Below are 14680 nucleotides of genomic sequence, written 5' to 3' on the forward strand. Positions count from 1 at the left end.
CTGATAGCTGCCATGGTTAGGCACAGAGGAAAAGGCACTCTCAATGGCATTGCTTTGTTTTGGCTTTTAAAGAGATTTTTTTTTTTGTTTCAAAGGGCTCAGCATCCAGCTGGTCGCATCCTTACGCATGCTGGATTTGTTGCAGAGCACTGGGGTATCACTCACACCTCATACTGTCTCAGCAAGAAAGCAGCTGTATTTTCTCCTGGTTGTAATTCCCATGTGACTTTCAAGGCTCTCCAGAAACAAAGTGCTTTCTCTCTGATCTGCAGAGACAATGCACAATCTTGCTAAGAGAAAGATGCTGGAAGAAGCATTATGATTATGATCCTCTCTCAGGATACCTAGAAGTTGAGGAAAGTAATTTTTACATTACGATCTCAAACCTCTTAGGACATGGAAGAAAATCCCAAAGACTCTCTCAGTTCCCTGAAACATTGCCAGAAAGCATCAGCCCAGTCTTATTTCAAATCACCTCAGTAGGTCCATTTTCTTCCAGGTTCTTTCCTCTCAGCCAGCCCCACCTGAACACAACACAGAAGAGAGACCCAGGTATCACTCAGAGATACAGGCTGAGCTGGCAAGGTGCAGTAGGAGCTGTTCATTTATTTTGCTTCAAAAGCAGGCTGCTAGTTTCTCTCTCATTGCACCCACCTACTACTTTAAAGAGAGATTTAGCATCTTCAGTTCTTTTAGGCCCTGTGGGGTTGTACAACAGCAGAGGTCACCCACAGCTGGGTCCCTGAGCGGGAGGCTGGTCCATCTGTTGTTAGGGCAAGGCTTGGCATAAAAAGCCTGCAACTCTGCCTTTGGAATGTGTGGGGAACTAAAAGAGAAGATCAGCATGCCAGACACCAAAATGAGCTCGAGTATTTTCAGCATCCCTGCCAGCATCAGTGTAGAAAAAATGTGGCTGCATAGAATGGAGTTTGTGCTCATTACTGATGCATTTAGTACCCTCTTTTAACATTGAAATAGGGGCTAGTGTTCAAAGCCATGTTTTTTGGCTTGCCTAAATGAGCATCCTTGCTTTTTGCTTTGGGGTAGGGTAGTTTGTTCCGTTGTTTGGTTTTTTTGTTTTTTTCCCCCCCCCCGACAGCCTCTGATGGCTAGTGAGCTTCAGAATTAAAATAGTCAAGCTCAATGCTTTCAACATCTGCAACACTCAACAGGAGACACTTGCAGGTGGAAACATCCTCATTTCTGGCAGTATCACTGGCAATTCCCAGGGAGTATGAGCAAATGTGAGAGTGGAGCATTTGGGTTAATGAATGAAAAATAGTGGAAAGACAGACAGAGGCCATAGGTTACTTACATACAGGCAGTTCTATTCAGGTGGTCTGAAACGTCCAGGGTTTGGAGAACTACCAGACAGAAAAGCAAAGGTATGAAGAATTAGCACCAAGTCTTACTGTCTACAGAACTGGGGAGAGTCAGAGCAAAGAAAAACAGCCTGGAGGTCAAAAGAGGGTAATGAAAGAACATCTTTAGATGGGAGAGCAGCCTCTTACAGTCATAGGGTTGGATGCAAAAAAAAGAGCATTGTGTGCAAAGGACAGATGTACAGAGGGAAGAAGGCTCCTCGGGGAGCTTCAGTACGAGTTTTGGGAATGACCAAGAACAATGGCGTGTTGGAGGCAGAATATTTCTGTTGTGAAATAACCCTACATTTACTTGCTTAGGATAGATGGTGGTGTTTACAAGCAAGAAAAATGTGTGCAGGGGTATTCTGGTGCACCTGGGCTAACATGGGGCAGAGAGAAGCTGGGCCAGGAGCTGCTGTGTACCGGCCTGCACAAGCTTCAGCACTTGCCACTCAAGCACTTGCCACACTCTTGAAAGCTATGAATTATCTAGAACTGTGAAGTTCATTATGGCTGCCAGTGGCAAGCAGTCTTCAGAAATGGAAAATATGTTTCAGGATTTTACAAAACAAGAGCTTTAAAATGATTTGATAGTCAGATGAAGCCCAAACTGATCTGAGCACTCACAGATGTCATTCCTCCAGCAGGAGAAATAGAAGGATGAAGGATGAAGAATAGAAGGGTGAGGGACTGCCTGTGTTCTGACAATTTGGCTGTTTGTCACAGACTAATGGACAGAGAAATAGAAGGCAGAGGCAAGAGAAGATAAGCTGATAACCACACAGGTGGAGAACAAGGGTATTTTTGATGACGGAATTATGTGGGAAGAGAAGAGTGAGTGAAAAAGTATTCAGACACTGAAACAGATCTTTCCACGAGTAAAGTTACGGTGACAGTACAGAGAACAGTAACAAATCTCATTTTACTTTCAAAGAGGAAAATAAATAAATAAAACCCCAAACCCCAGACTGCTTAAGGGAGGAGCTAAGTAGCCTGGAAGGCAGCTGCAGAGCCCAGCAGGTCTGGGTCAGCATCTCTGGAGTGCCAGCACTACTGAGATGAGGTAAATTCAGAGAGCTGCTGGTATCAGCTGAAACACTCGTTAACATTATTCTAAGAGCTCTTAAGCAAATAAGACCAAAATAGCAATGCATGAGGAGAAGCAGGCCTTTGGCATCAGGGTTGAAGTCTGTAGATGGCTTGTAGAACTCTACATTGCTCTCAATCTGGTAGCTAGATGCCTTTTGCTCCTCTAATTGCTGACCTGTGTTTCAGCAACATCAACTTCATGTGCTTATGGAGACTTAGGATTTATCCCCATCACCCCTCCCAGCTTTGCCAATAAAAAATTCATTCTTCCAGGATGGTGGGCAAACAAATGTTGGAAGAGTGAGACGAACCTTTGGCGGCGTTGGAAGAAACCTGGCAGGTGCCTAGTGCATGGGTTTGGCTGTGGGTGCATGCCAGCTGTGATCTGTCCTTTGGTATTCCTTCAGCAGCAGGAGCTCTTGAGTTCTGTTAAGATCTGGGGCATGTTATGCAGTATGTAAGTGGTCAGTGCCTGGAAAAGGCAGGGGCTATTCCAAGAAATAAGAGGGCAGAGAGTTGGGGTCAGGAAAGAGAGGTCCACAAATATGAAGTTAATAAGTATATAGCACAGTGACCCCAAATCAAAGTTAAATAAGTTGGAATGATCTCCAATGACTGCTGAACATCTTGGCTCTCGGTGTTCAATAAATGCCAGGTTATAGTCACAATAAAAGTATGTCTTCAGCAAGAATTCAAGCAGTAACTGTAATAAGTAATAGGATTATTCCAAGATGATCATCCATGCACCGTAGACAAGAGGAACCAATGTGCAGGAATTACTTTAGAAGAGAAAGGGCAACAGTTCTTGGCAAGAGGAAAGGATCACACTGTACCTTGTGCTCCAGCACAAGCAGCAGCAGACTAGATTTCAGATACTGAAATTAGTAGGGGCAAACTGAAAAATGGTTTTTAGGATTATTCTGGTTTTTTTACCTTTCTCAAATTTTCCCAACACAAATCTACTGCCACTTCAGATCTCAAATGGAGAAGCTTGAGGGGAAAAACAAAAAAAAGCCACCCATGCCACCCACTGAGGTAAAATTTGTGGTAACCTGAAGGGAGAGGAGAGAGAGTTTCCTGTGAATCCATTCAGATTCAGTCATTCTAGTAAGACAGTGTGGTGGGAACAGCAGGGTGGGAAAGCCAGCAGCAGGAAAGGCTGTGCATAGAAGCCACGTGGGAAAGCCCACATGCCTGCAATGGTACAGGAGAAGTTCCCTGCCAGGAAAGTGCAGAAGTTTCTTCCCCCATCTTCTCTTTTCCTTCACTCCCATATGTTCCAAAAAATCTAGAGAACTGAGAATATCAGTGCAGCAGGCAGGCTTAAAACACCACACACAATCCCAGCCAGCAATTTGCAGCAGCTGTGGCTGCTTCACCTTAAACATGCTTCTAGACTAGGATCAATGGGCATTAAGTTTTCCAGGGAAGGGCTTTGCTACCAACACAGCCTGTACAGGCTGTCTCTGTGTTCACAGTACCCTGGTGGGTTTATCAACATCTTTTGCTTCCATTTGCATTTAGACTGTTTAAGCCGTCTGGGACAGATTCCTCTCTTTTTATCAGCTGTGGGGAAGGATGAACATTCAGAGTCCATCCTGCACTACTGTCACCACATGGTATGTTGCACAGAGGGAAAAGTAGGAAAAATTCAATGCTGCTTTAGTTCCACTTAGAAGGCAAGAAGCCACCCTCCCAAAACACAGACTAGATGCAAGTACCGTTTGGAGTCTGAACCTGGGGGTCTGAATTCAGCTCCAGGGAGTGACACTTGAAGGAGAAAGAGAGGTAAGTCAGGAGGAACCAAGAAAAATTCTAGGAAGGCCTAAGCACAGCCAGAAATATGCAAAGCCTCATGCTGAGGACAGACAAAGCAATGTCAGAATCAGCCTGGTTTAGGTAAAGCATAAGACAGAGAAAACCTGGCAGTAGGAGCCCAGGGTCAGAGGAGGAGAGTCCTCCACACAGCTACATAGACCCCTCCCAACTATGCACCAGCATCATACATGACCTCAGCAGCACTTTGTCCACCCAAGTCAGGAAGCCAGGAAGAGAAGCTAACAAGGGACATCACCACCCCCAACCAGGGAGCAGATCAGACCAAGAGAGCAATTCCAACACCAGACATTAAGCACCTCCATGGTAAGGAGGTAGGGCTGTAGGTGGAGACCCCAGGTGAGGCAGATCAAGGACATTAAAGCCTATTAGTACCCTCAGGGCCCTGGTATCCAAACAGGGCACATGGGGCTACCTGAGCAAGTCAGTAAATTAAGCAATAAGAACAAAAACTCTTTTTTGTTAATAAAGGCTTCATGGCAGCAGGTCTGTGATCCCACCTCTACCCAGCACAGCACAGTTTGTGCTATCAAAGTGAGCAGTCTGCCAAGGGAAAATGGATGAGCTGGCCAGCTACCGAGCAGTTATTGCCTGTAACAAAGCATTACCACTGGTGTTGGAAAGGACCCTTTCCTTAAAACCTTCAGCTTCCCTGTAAACTACTTGGGGTAGGGGGGATGATGCATTTCTCTGTCCTCATGTATATTCCAAGAAATGCCAGAAGTTCTCTGAACAGGTCATTCACATGACCCACAGAGGAAGGACACCCCATAGTTCACGACACTGCTGTAGAAATGGCTCCAAGGCTGCCCTCAAAATCAGGCTGTGCAGTCAGTGAGGGGGTTGATGTAAACACTAGCTGGAGCATGCCACCAAACATGTCCAGCATGTCAGCAAGCTATTGAAGTGTCCCACAGGCTATGGAAATGGATGAATGGATGGCTGGAGCAAGCAGCGCTGCAGCCGCTCTCAGGATGACGTCCATTACGACAGAGATGCAACCTATGGAACTGCATAGCAGAGACCTGTCACACTCATTTACAAAAGCAAAATTTCTTTAGCCTGGCACCTGTTTCATTGGAAATAATAAAAACTAGCCATCTACCAGGATCATCTAGACCAAGATACCTCTGAAATGCTGCCTGTATCATGGTAGAAGGGAGGTTGAAGGGAGAACAGTAAGCTGAGGTACTGATCAGGTGGGAACAGAGACAGAAGGAGCTGAGTGTGGCAGGGAAGAGAAACATGCTCCATCAAATAACAGTCCTCCCTATTTTAGGACATGAGTGCTGTCCTTCAGCTGGAGGGGAAAAGCACAGCCACTTACTGTGCTGTGATCACTGGTGCCGGGGATCTCAGCATTGGCTTGGGAGACATGGACATCCACCACCAGATAACAGAGCAATACGTAAGCGTGCCCTCTGCTGTGTGAGCTTGTTCTTGTGAGAAGGAATGTGGATGTGTGACAAAGCTGTACCAGGGGGAATGGGTGTGCAGAGGGAACACGGGAAATCCTAAAATTAACCCCCTCACACTGGCCACTCCAATAGCAGCAGAGCAAAGTACCAGAGCCAGCTGTTGCTGCTGACCCAGATGGAGATTCTCTGTTTCCACTCCATTCAGTATTGTCACTACTATCATCCCATGACATGTAGGTCAGAATCCTCTTCACTAACTAGTCCCAGCTAATCTTTTTGGCACCTTAAAGCCAGCAACAAATGCAGCCCATCTGCAGGAATAGTATTTCTCTCTTTAGGGAAAAACAAAAAAAAAGTGGACAGAATGCTGGTTAAAGCAAGTTTTCCTGTTCCATTCCCTCCCTGCCATCCCTGTTGTTTCTATATGCTGTGTTGTATCAACAGGCACTGCTTCTCAGCACATCTAGACCTTCAAAACATCAAGGTTAATGGAAGCAGTGATTAAGGACTGATTCAGTGAAAGCCCCACCACTACACTCCTCATTCTTTTGTTGACAGAACAAAAGCTCATGCTTTGTGACTGACAGCAACATAGAAGTTAAGGGCAATTTACCCCCCAGTGGAATCCCGGTGAGGTAGAGACTTCCTAGGGAAAAATATGGTCATTACTCCCACTTCCTTCCCCTCCCTGCCTCTCCCAGGCCTTGGCACAGAAAACCATTACATGACAGATTAATTCTCCTGAGCTTTACAAAACAGCTGTGGCTAGTGGAAACTCTGAACCAATCTTCTGCTGCAAAGTGCATTCTGGCAGCCCTTCTTTCCACCAGGATTAGCAGAGATGTGAGAGGGTGATGCATAAGTGCCTATAGCACTGGGCTGGTGTTCAGGCAGAGGTTGAGCAGCCTTGGAGAGCTGAAGGAGGGAACAGCAGCTCCCCAGTCTACTGCTCCATTTTCCCCCATCCATACACGATTCAGGAAGCCCCACAAAAGACTATGATGTACAACCAGCCTCAGAAGGCATCATGCACAGAGGACATCTAAATGATGTGTAGCATAGGGAAGCCAGGCATAACACAGGAAATCCTGCAGTGACATTAAATAGCATAATTTCCTTTCCCTATAGGTCTCTGATTGGCCCATATGTACCAAAGTAGTCTAGTGAGGACCAGCAACTACCTTCTCTGCTGCAGAGGCCCTGTCAGTTGACCTCTGTTCTTTATGGCAGGGAGTAAGGGAAGGAGAAGGGGAGAAGAAAACCAGAAAAATTCATTTTCCTTAGGGAATCACTCTTTAAGGCTTATGCCTGCACCTAAGGGCTGAAATATGAGTGAAAATCCTACATCCCGAGTCTGAACAGCAGTCATTTTGTCCCTCTGTGATGACTCAAACTGTCTCTACTCTGTCTCCTGGATTCTCATTAGGTGTCCCAGTTCAAGGAGAATCTGTGCCAGGCCCCACTGGTTTGCATTGATGGAAATGTACCTCTTACCACTATTCAGTATGTCTGCCAACTAGCTAGAGAGCACCAGCTAGCAGGTAAGGAGAATCCACCCTGCCCTGATCCTGTAGCTCCTGACTGTGCGTGTCAAGACACTCTGCACACACTGAACTCTCCTGTGTTTCCTGCTGGAGATACCCAGTTATTGTCTGACATGCTGTGTTACTTAGTGCTCCTTTTTATACGCTACTGCTCTGTTCCAAAAAGGCTTTCTGCTTTCCCAGTGCTTTTCTCATTCTGCAGCTAAATCACATTACTTGTGGTGTAGGTGCCATAGCCCTTGGGCACTGCCAGAAAGCCATGGAAAGCTGCTCTCTTTGCTTTTAATCTCATGGCAAGCACAAATGTGTGTGCTTCTGCCAGCTTGAACAGACATATAGTTTGCTTCTCAGAATAAGTGCTAAAGCCTCATTTTAGAGGATTTCTCTCCCACTTCCTATAAGCTACATAACCCCTTCTCTTGGTATGCTGGGGACCCTTCACAAGGCTCCCTACATCTTTGGACTTATACCTTTATTTTTTAAAAGCAAATCCTGAAAAAGGAGACAATGTTCTTAAAATCTGTCAGAGGCTCCAAAACCGGCTAAGAGGAGTAACAAACCTGAAATCAGATTATAACTCTCCAGAGCCAAAAGCAGTGGCGTCATTGCTGGGCACCAGAAAGGAAACAGTGGGAGACCTTGTGCCCAGCAGGGTGGAAATTGCATTTCAGTATCTAATAGATTATACGTATAACCCCAGTTGTGCAGACCATGCTCAGCCTTCTATACTGCGTCCTGTTCTGATGTACAGATGAACCACTAATTAATTAATTATCCAACCAATTGCAATTTTGTTTTGAAGTGTGCTATGAGCCCACAGATGAGAACAAGGCCTCTAAGCCCTTCCTCTCAGACAGCTGGAAAGCGCTCACCTACATTTCCCCCAACCTGCAAGAGCTAAGAGCAATAAATCGGACCCTCGGGAACCCTCTGCCAGCAGGTATTGCATGCTCAGAAGGGCCAGTCACACTCTTAGGTCACCTACATCTTGGAGAAGAGTATTTCCTGCTCCAGCCCCCATTTCAAGCCAATTGGGTTATAACCCAGTGGGGATTTGTAAGCTCTCTGTGTGTCTTCTGCCTCCCGGCCACCTCTGAGGGGGTTGTACGGCCCAGGCTGGACCGATGAGCTGTCAGAGAACACAGTGGGCCTGGATGGCTCCTTGTCCAAAACCAGAGATCCCACTTGCCTCACTTCGTCAGCTAAACAGGAATGACCTCTGGTTTGGAAATGTGTCTCTGAATCAGGATGCTCTGAGGGGGCCTGTCCCAACAGTACCACCCTTTGCAGAAACAAAATAGCCCATGACATGCAGGTGGAAATCCAACAGCATTAAGACAAGGAAATAATGCTTCAGGACAGGTTTTTTTATCTCCACAGATATGTTTAGTCCCATGGAGGGTGGTTTCCTCAGTATAGGATAGATGTACAGTGGGGAAGTCTAATATTGGAGAATTCCATGTTTCTCATGATTTAAAGGAAAAAAAAAAAAATCAACCACATTTCAGAAGTGCTCATAAATAGTAGTAGTGGATACTCATAAATAGGCTGCCAGCCCATAAAAAAGGCCAGTCAAGCACCTTTGAAGTTACATCACAGTTTTTCCTCCTTGCTGTCTGAAGAGCTGCCATCTGGGTTGGAGGATGTTGTCCAGACTGCGATGGCCCTGGCCCGCCCTTTGCTGGCCCACCTGTGCTGTGTGGTGGTGACCCTCGGCGCTCACGGCGTCCTCCTGTGTGGCAAGAGCCTGGGAGGGAGCATCTCTCTTCGCCCAGGAGCCCACGAACAGGTAAGGGCACAGGAAACAAGCTCTGAGCTCTCAGCTGCTATAGCCATACAGCACTGTTGCTATTTCTGGCGGCGTGGCAGCTGGGGAACGTGGTGTCACTGCTGGCACGTGTGTGTTTTTGGGGCTGGAACACACAGCTCTGAAGGAAATCAAGTTGTCTGTCCATGTACTGCTGGCTCCTATCAGCAGTATTTATAGTCAGCTAGTTTTAAATGTGCTCACTGTGAATATTCATGAGTGCCAGCTTCACTTTCAGGAAACTTCATTTAAATAGCTGATCATTTTCAAAGTGTAAAAAAAAAAGAAAATATCATTGCATTTTTGTTGTTTGTTTTTTCCCCTTTTTCTTTTTTTGGCATCCCTGCAGGTCTGGATGGCATCAGCCACACCAGGCCTTATCAGCTCGGGCAATTCCCACTAACTTCCCTTCTCTCCCCTCCCAGACTGCTGCTGCCAGCCTCTCTGCCATCCACTACCCCGCCATCCACATCAGCAGGGAGGAGATAGTCAATGTCTCAGGGGCCGGTGACAGGTACATTGCTCATGACTTTGTCTTCTCCAGCTGAATGTGGAAGGGCCATAATTGGATTTCTTTGAAATTCTACTGCAAAGGCAAACAATGTTCTGCTGCTTGAGGAACAGACAGTAAGAACACAAGAACAGGGCTGGTTATTGCAATTCCTTGCAAAGCTTGCTAAAAAAGTCCCCCTAAGCATCTGGGAAGCCAGTCTTGCCATTATTAGTTTTGCTTTTCTTCAAGATCCAAATCTTTCATGGCAATCTAGTAGTTCAGGATTAGTCCAGGCCGCGCTGCTGAAAGCAAAGTAAACCACCTTACATCAAAGCTGTCTTACTAACTGACTACTTTACTTCCACACTTCTCCAAGGGAGGGGGATCTGCCACTCAGTAGCTGAAATTACCCTGTAGGGGCATTTGATCAGGTCCTGCATTTGTCTCTGGCAAGGCCTCGTGCTTCAGGAGCAGCTGCTCTGTCATTGGCCTGGCTGTTCACACGACACTGTGCATAGGAGTGGGGAATGACAGGTATTATTCCCAGCCCCACTGACCAATTCTCAGTTTGTCAGAGTAATAGTTTATTATGCTTCTTGTCAAACTATCTGTGGAAGTCACTTTTTTTCTTTTTCTTCTGCTTTGTGCACTACAATAATTGATGTTATCCTATTGCTGCCTTAGGCTAGACCAAAAAGCTGTAGATGACAGATATATCCTTTTATTTTTCTACTCTTACCTACCAATAACTCAACATAGCAACACCTCTTTTTTCTTCTATGGGTAGGCAGAATTACAAGTCTTTTTAAACAAACAAACAAACAAACAAACAAACAAACAAACAAACAAACAAACAAACAAACAAACAAACAAACAAACAAACAAACAAACAAACAAACAAACAAACAAACAAACAAACAAACAAACAAACAAACAAACAAACAACTTACAGCATCCTCAATATTTGAGTTGGGATCAACCAATAACTTCTTTCCAAGCTGGCTAACACACTTAACACCGGGACATTGTGTCCCAAATCACCTCTGATATGAATCAATGGCAACAGTAAGCTGGTCTCCAAAGAAGACCCAAGGGTTGTTCAGGACAGTAAGTGTAACAGCAGAGGAACGGGGGCTGGGATTAATCTTGTGGGGTCTGCCTCATCTTTGCTCACTACTTCTAGCAGATTTGCCCAACCTCTGCCAGCCCCTGCAGGCACACATCCTCTGAACAGTTTTTTTCTAGAGGCTAATGTAAAGCAAACATCTTATTTAGTGTTTCCTTTCCCTATTTAAAAGCTTAATTTAAGGGAAGAGCAAAGGTGAGATAAAGTGTGCCACTGCCAAACATCTCCACTGAGTTACACAGGAGTACTCAAAGTTTGTTTTTCCTTTCAAAACTAGCTGAAAGCTAGGGGCCCATTACTGCTCCCATTCCTGAGGTCGTGTTGGTCTGGAAATCCCATTCCCCAGAATCCCCAGGTCCATGTGGAAATTTTCATAGTCCTCTTGTTTGTCCAGGCTTTTCCTTCCTGGTAACCCCCGGCTGCTCCACTGAGCTGCAGGAATCCCTGTTCTACAGAGTGAACAACGGGCTGAAAATGCCAGGACACCACGCTGACACACGTGCCACCTCCACAGCACATCCACGGGTAAAGCTGCCCAGGCTGTTGGCAATTTCAAGGCACTATGCAGCAGGGTATAAACCTAGGGCTGCAACACAGGCACAGCTCAGCCCCCAAGAACCCCTGCACTGCTCCAGGGCACCTCACTCCTCACTCCCACGCTGAGGCTTCTCCTGGAACTCCAGAGATGCTGCCCAGGAGCCCTGCTTGTGTGCAGGGAGCAGCAGCTGTTTGTGCCTTGCACCTGGCTGCCCTGACAACATAACACCACGTGCCTGCACACGGCATTGCTAGGGGATGCTCCCCTAAATATTTACCCTCAACTCCTGGAGCTGTAGAGAGATTGAATAGTTTATGGAATTCATAATCTCCTGGGCCTTTGTTATGGATAAAAAGATGTTGAGCTAATTAGTCAGAGCACACACAGAAAAGAGATCTTTTCCTCTTCCCCAGTAGATTTGCTCATTAATCCTCCCTGCCATCACATTTTCCTGTCCTTGCTTCTTCTTCTCAGATGTCATTATCTTTTCTTTCACTTCTGATTGTCCTTTCCTAGCTTCCAAGCTTCATTACTATATTTCTATGAATAAGCAGCAGTTGTTCCCAGTCGATCACAATCACCACCCTGCAGGTATCTGTGCCTGAACAGAGACTTCCTCTGCAAGCCAGGCAGGTGGCAAAGTCATTCCCTTCTCCTAATGGCCTCCTTGGTGCTTTGTGAGGACTTGTGGGAGACCGTTGTTATTCCAAGCACTCACGTAACTTTTACTGGAATATCTCAAATGAAAACCCACAGCAAAAACTTACTAAAATCTGAATTTACAATCTCATTTCAGCTTTGGATTTCTTTCTCCAGCTATGCCTGTTGCCCCTCTCACATATATATGGAAACTTTATTCCTCTTTTCCCACCCACCCCTTTGAGGAAAGCAGGGAATGGTAACAATGCACTAACAAGCAGCAGAGAAGTGTCAAAATAACTAAAGAGCAAGGAAAAAAGAGATCCTGCCCCTCTTAGATTCCTTTATTTTCTCCTGCCTCGTCTGGAAAACTGGGGAGAATAGAAAACATGGTAGAATGGGAAAGTACCTCAATTTCTCAGATAAGAAGAAAAGAAAATGTGATTAAACAGCATTATTAGTTATTTCAATTAAAACTAAATAAGCAAAAACTTTGCAATCTAACCTCACCCCTCCTCGGTGATATATTCTGCTTCTATAAATGCTGGTTTGGGTCCAAATGAATGCTCTTACAGATGAACAGCCAGGTTCCTTTTTACAAGGGCTTGTAGTGAGAGGACAAGGGGTAATGAATTAAAACTGGAAGAGGAAAGATTTAGGATAGACATTAGGAAGAAATTCTTCACTGGGAGGGTGGTGAGACACTGGCACAGGTTGCCGAGGGAAGCTGTGGATGCCCCATCCCTGGAAGTGTTCAAGGCCAGGTTGGATGGGGCTCTGAGCAATCTGGTCTGGTGGGAGGTGTCCCTGACCATGCAGGGAGTTTGGATCCAGATGATCTTTGAGGTCCCTTCCAACTTAAACCATTCTATTATATTATTCTATGATTCCTGAGATCAAAGCTGCTCCCCCAGTGTTAAAAGCTGCCTTTCCTTCTGTCCACAGCTTAATGGCAGGAATCCTTGCAGGGATGCTCGCTAAACATGACACAGATACCTGTGTCCGGATGGGTCTGCTTGCAGCAAGCTTGTCTCTCCGTTCCTACGCGCCCATTTCCCCAGAAATCAGCACTTCCAGTGTCAGCCAGGAGCAAGTCAAGAGCAAGAGCTGGCCAGAGGTGAAGGTATGGAAGATGGACTAAGGCACCTGGGCTTTTTCATCCAGCACCTCCTCGCACTCCCAGAATTGCTGTTCCCAGGAACTGGACTGTGTTCTGAGATCCAAGCTCAAAAGCTAGCTGCTGGCCAGAGGACTTGGACTTTCAGTGGCCACTACCTGTTGGGAGTCAAAGTGTCAAGTGGGGTGCATTTGGTAACTTGTGTTGCACTGTTCATGTTTATGTTTGTTGTTGTTTCCTCTCCTTTTTTTTTGGTGGGTCATGGCAACCACTTGAGTAAACCCTCAGAGAAGGAGGCCCAAACCCGGGGAACTTCTTTGTAAAGAAAAGGTAGTTTCTAGTCTTTCAAAACTTCTGCTTCCCTGAACCTCCAGTCCTTCTAGGGTTGCTATTGAGGGAATTTTCCCTTTCTCTATCTTGTGTCACTGTTGTCAATTATTATGGTAGCTCCTCTGTCGTGTATCTTTAGGACCCTCTCTCTTCATGTGGGCCCAGCAGCAACATCCTCTCTTGCTGCTTACTCTTGGTTTCTATCCAAGAGAACACACAACCTGTGGCAAGGAGCAGCTGGCAGATGCATGGTACTGTAGAACCACCTCACTGGTCTTCCACGCCAGCCAGCAAACACTGCACTTTCTTGCTCTGAAGTCCAATGCCCCTGGAGAAAGCAGGCAAGACTAATCGAAGAGGAGCAACTAGTAGCCAGCTGGTGGCCCTTTTAAAAGATGACTGTCTCTTGTTCTGTATGTCTTTCTCTTAAGCTGTGTAGCTCAAATGACTCTGCCAACTTCACAGTGAGTCCATAGCAAAGACAGAAACAGAGCGGAGCTTCCTTGACCCTGTCCAATCTAGAGCTGCATGGTTATCCCTCTCCATTTAACCCCTTTTGCATCTTTATTAGCAAGGACATTCTACACTTAGATACATTTTATACAAATGAAGTCTTGTCCACAGCCTTTGGAAAATTAGCTCATGTAAGCCAGCTTGGCTATGGAAATCAGCTTGTCACTCTTCTGTTGTGTAACATTTCCAGGAGATACCTCTTCTAGATATCTTCCAATCCTCGAGTGACTAAACTTGAGGGTGGGAAGACACCAGCTCTGCCCGGGGTTCTTTTTGGTGTTATGCAGGACCATTGGTGGCTGATAGGGGAGCAACAGAGGATGGCAGTGGGGGAGTAGCAGGAGAGCTCTGTGTGGGTCTCACAGGGATGCTTGCTGGCTCAAGGCTGCTGCACTATTCCCACATCAAAGGAAAGAAGGCCAGTGACCATGTGAACTCACCCCTGATCTACAAGGGAATGCCCAGCATTCACTTACAAATGCCAAAATGATGTCTGGGGGAGAGCATGAGAGTCCAGCACAGGCTTCAGGTACAGTGTCTGCAAAAGAGCCTCCCTCTCCCTTACATCTTTACACCAGCTATGTAAACTCATCATCACAACAGCCATGCATAAAAACACCTGTTTTGCTAGGACATCTTCACTGTCTATCCAGCAGATAATGGCAGCAGAAGTGCAGAAATCATCTCTCTGGTCTGCTGTATGGTTTCTTGCCTTTCTTTTGCTCACACCTGGGAGGAGAGGGGGATGGGCCGGCAACTCACTACACTCTCCAGAGTCCTTCCTCCCACCAGGACGGTGCAGCACAGCAGTCGGGACAAATGGATGCTTTTCACACTGGAAATCTGGCCTTGGAGCAGGAAGAGCG

The 14680-nt window shown here is 46.1% G+C and overlaps 1 protein-coding gene across 1 annotated transcript in view; it reads left to right on the forward strand.

The window, feature by feature from the left end:
- LOC104396043 (pseudouridine-metabolizing bifunctional protein C1861.05-like) overlaps positions 1-12995 on the forward strand; it is a 23484-nt gene extending 10489 nt beyond the window's left edge. Inside the window, exons 11-18 of the mRNA XM_010005823.1 lie at positions 2727-2793; positions 3978-4072; positions 5569-5697; positions 7134-7248; positions 8054-8191; positions 8874-9040; positions 9484-9572; positions 12800-12995. Of these exons, the coding sequence (XP_010004125.1) occupies positions 2727-2793; positions 3978-4072; positions 5569-5697; positions 7134-7248; positions 8054-8191; positions 8874-9040; positions 9484-9572; positions 12800-12995 (996 nt within the window). The remainder of the gene's footprint in view (positions 1-2726; positions 2794-3977; positions 4073-5568; positions 5698-7133; positions 7249-8053; positions 8192-8873; positions 9041-9483; positions 9573-12799) is intronic.
- The last annotated feature ends 1685 nt before the right edge of the window (positions 12996-14680 follow it).

The sequence above is a fragment of the Chaetura pelagica genome, unplaced genomic scaffold, assembly GCF_000747805.2.
Source record: "Chaetura pelagica isolate M959 unplaced genomic scaffold, ChaPel_1.0 scaffold79, whole genome shotgun sequence".
Lineage (NCBI taxonomy): Eukaryota > Metazoa > Chordata > Aves > Apodiformes > Apodidae > Chaetura > Chaetura pelagica.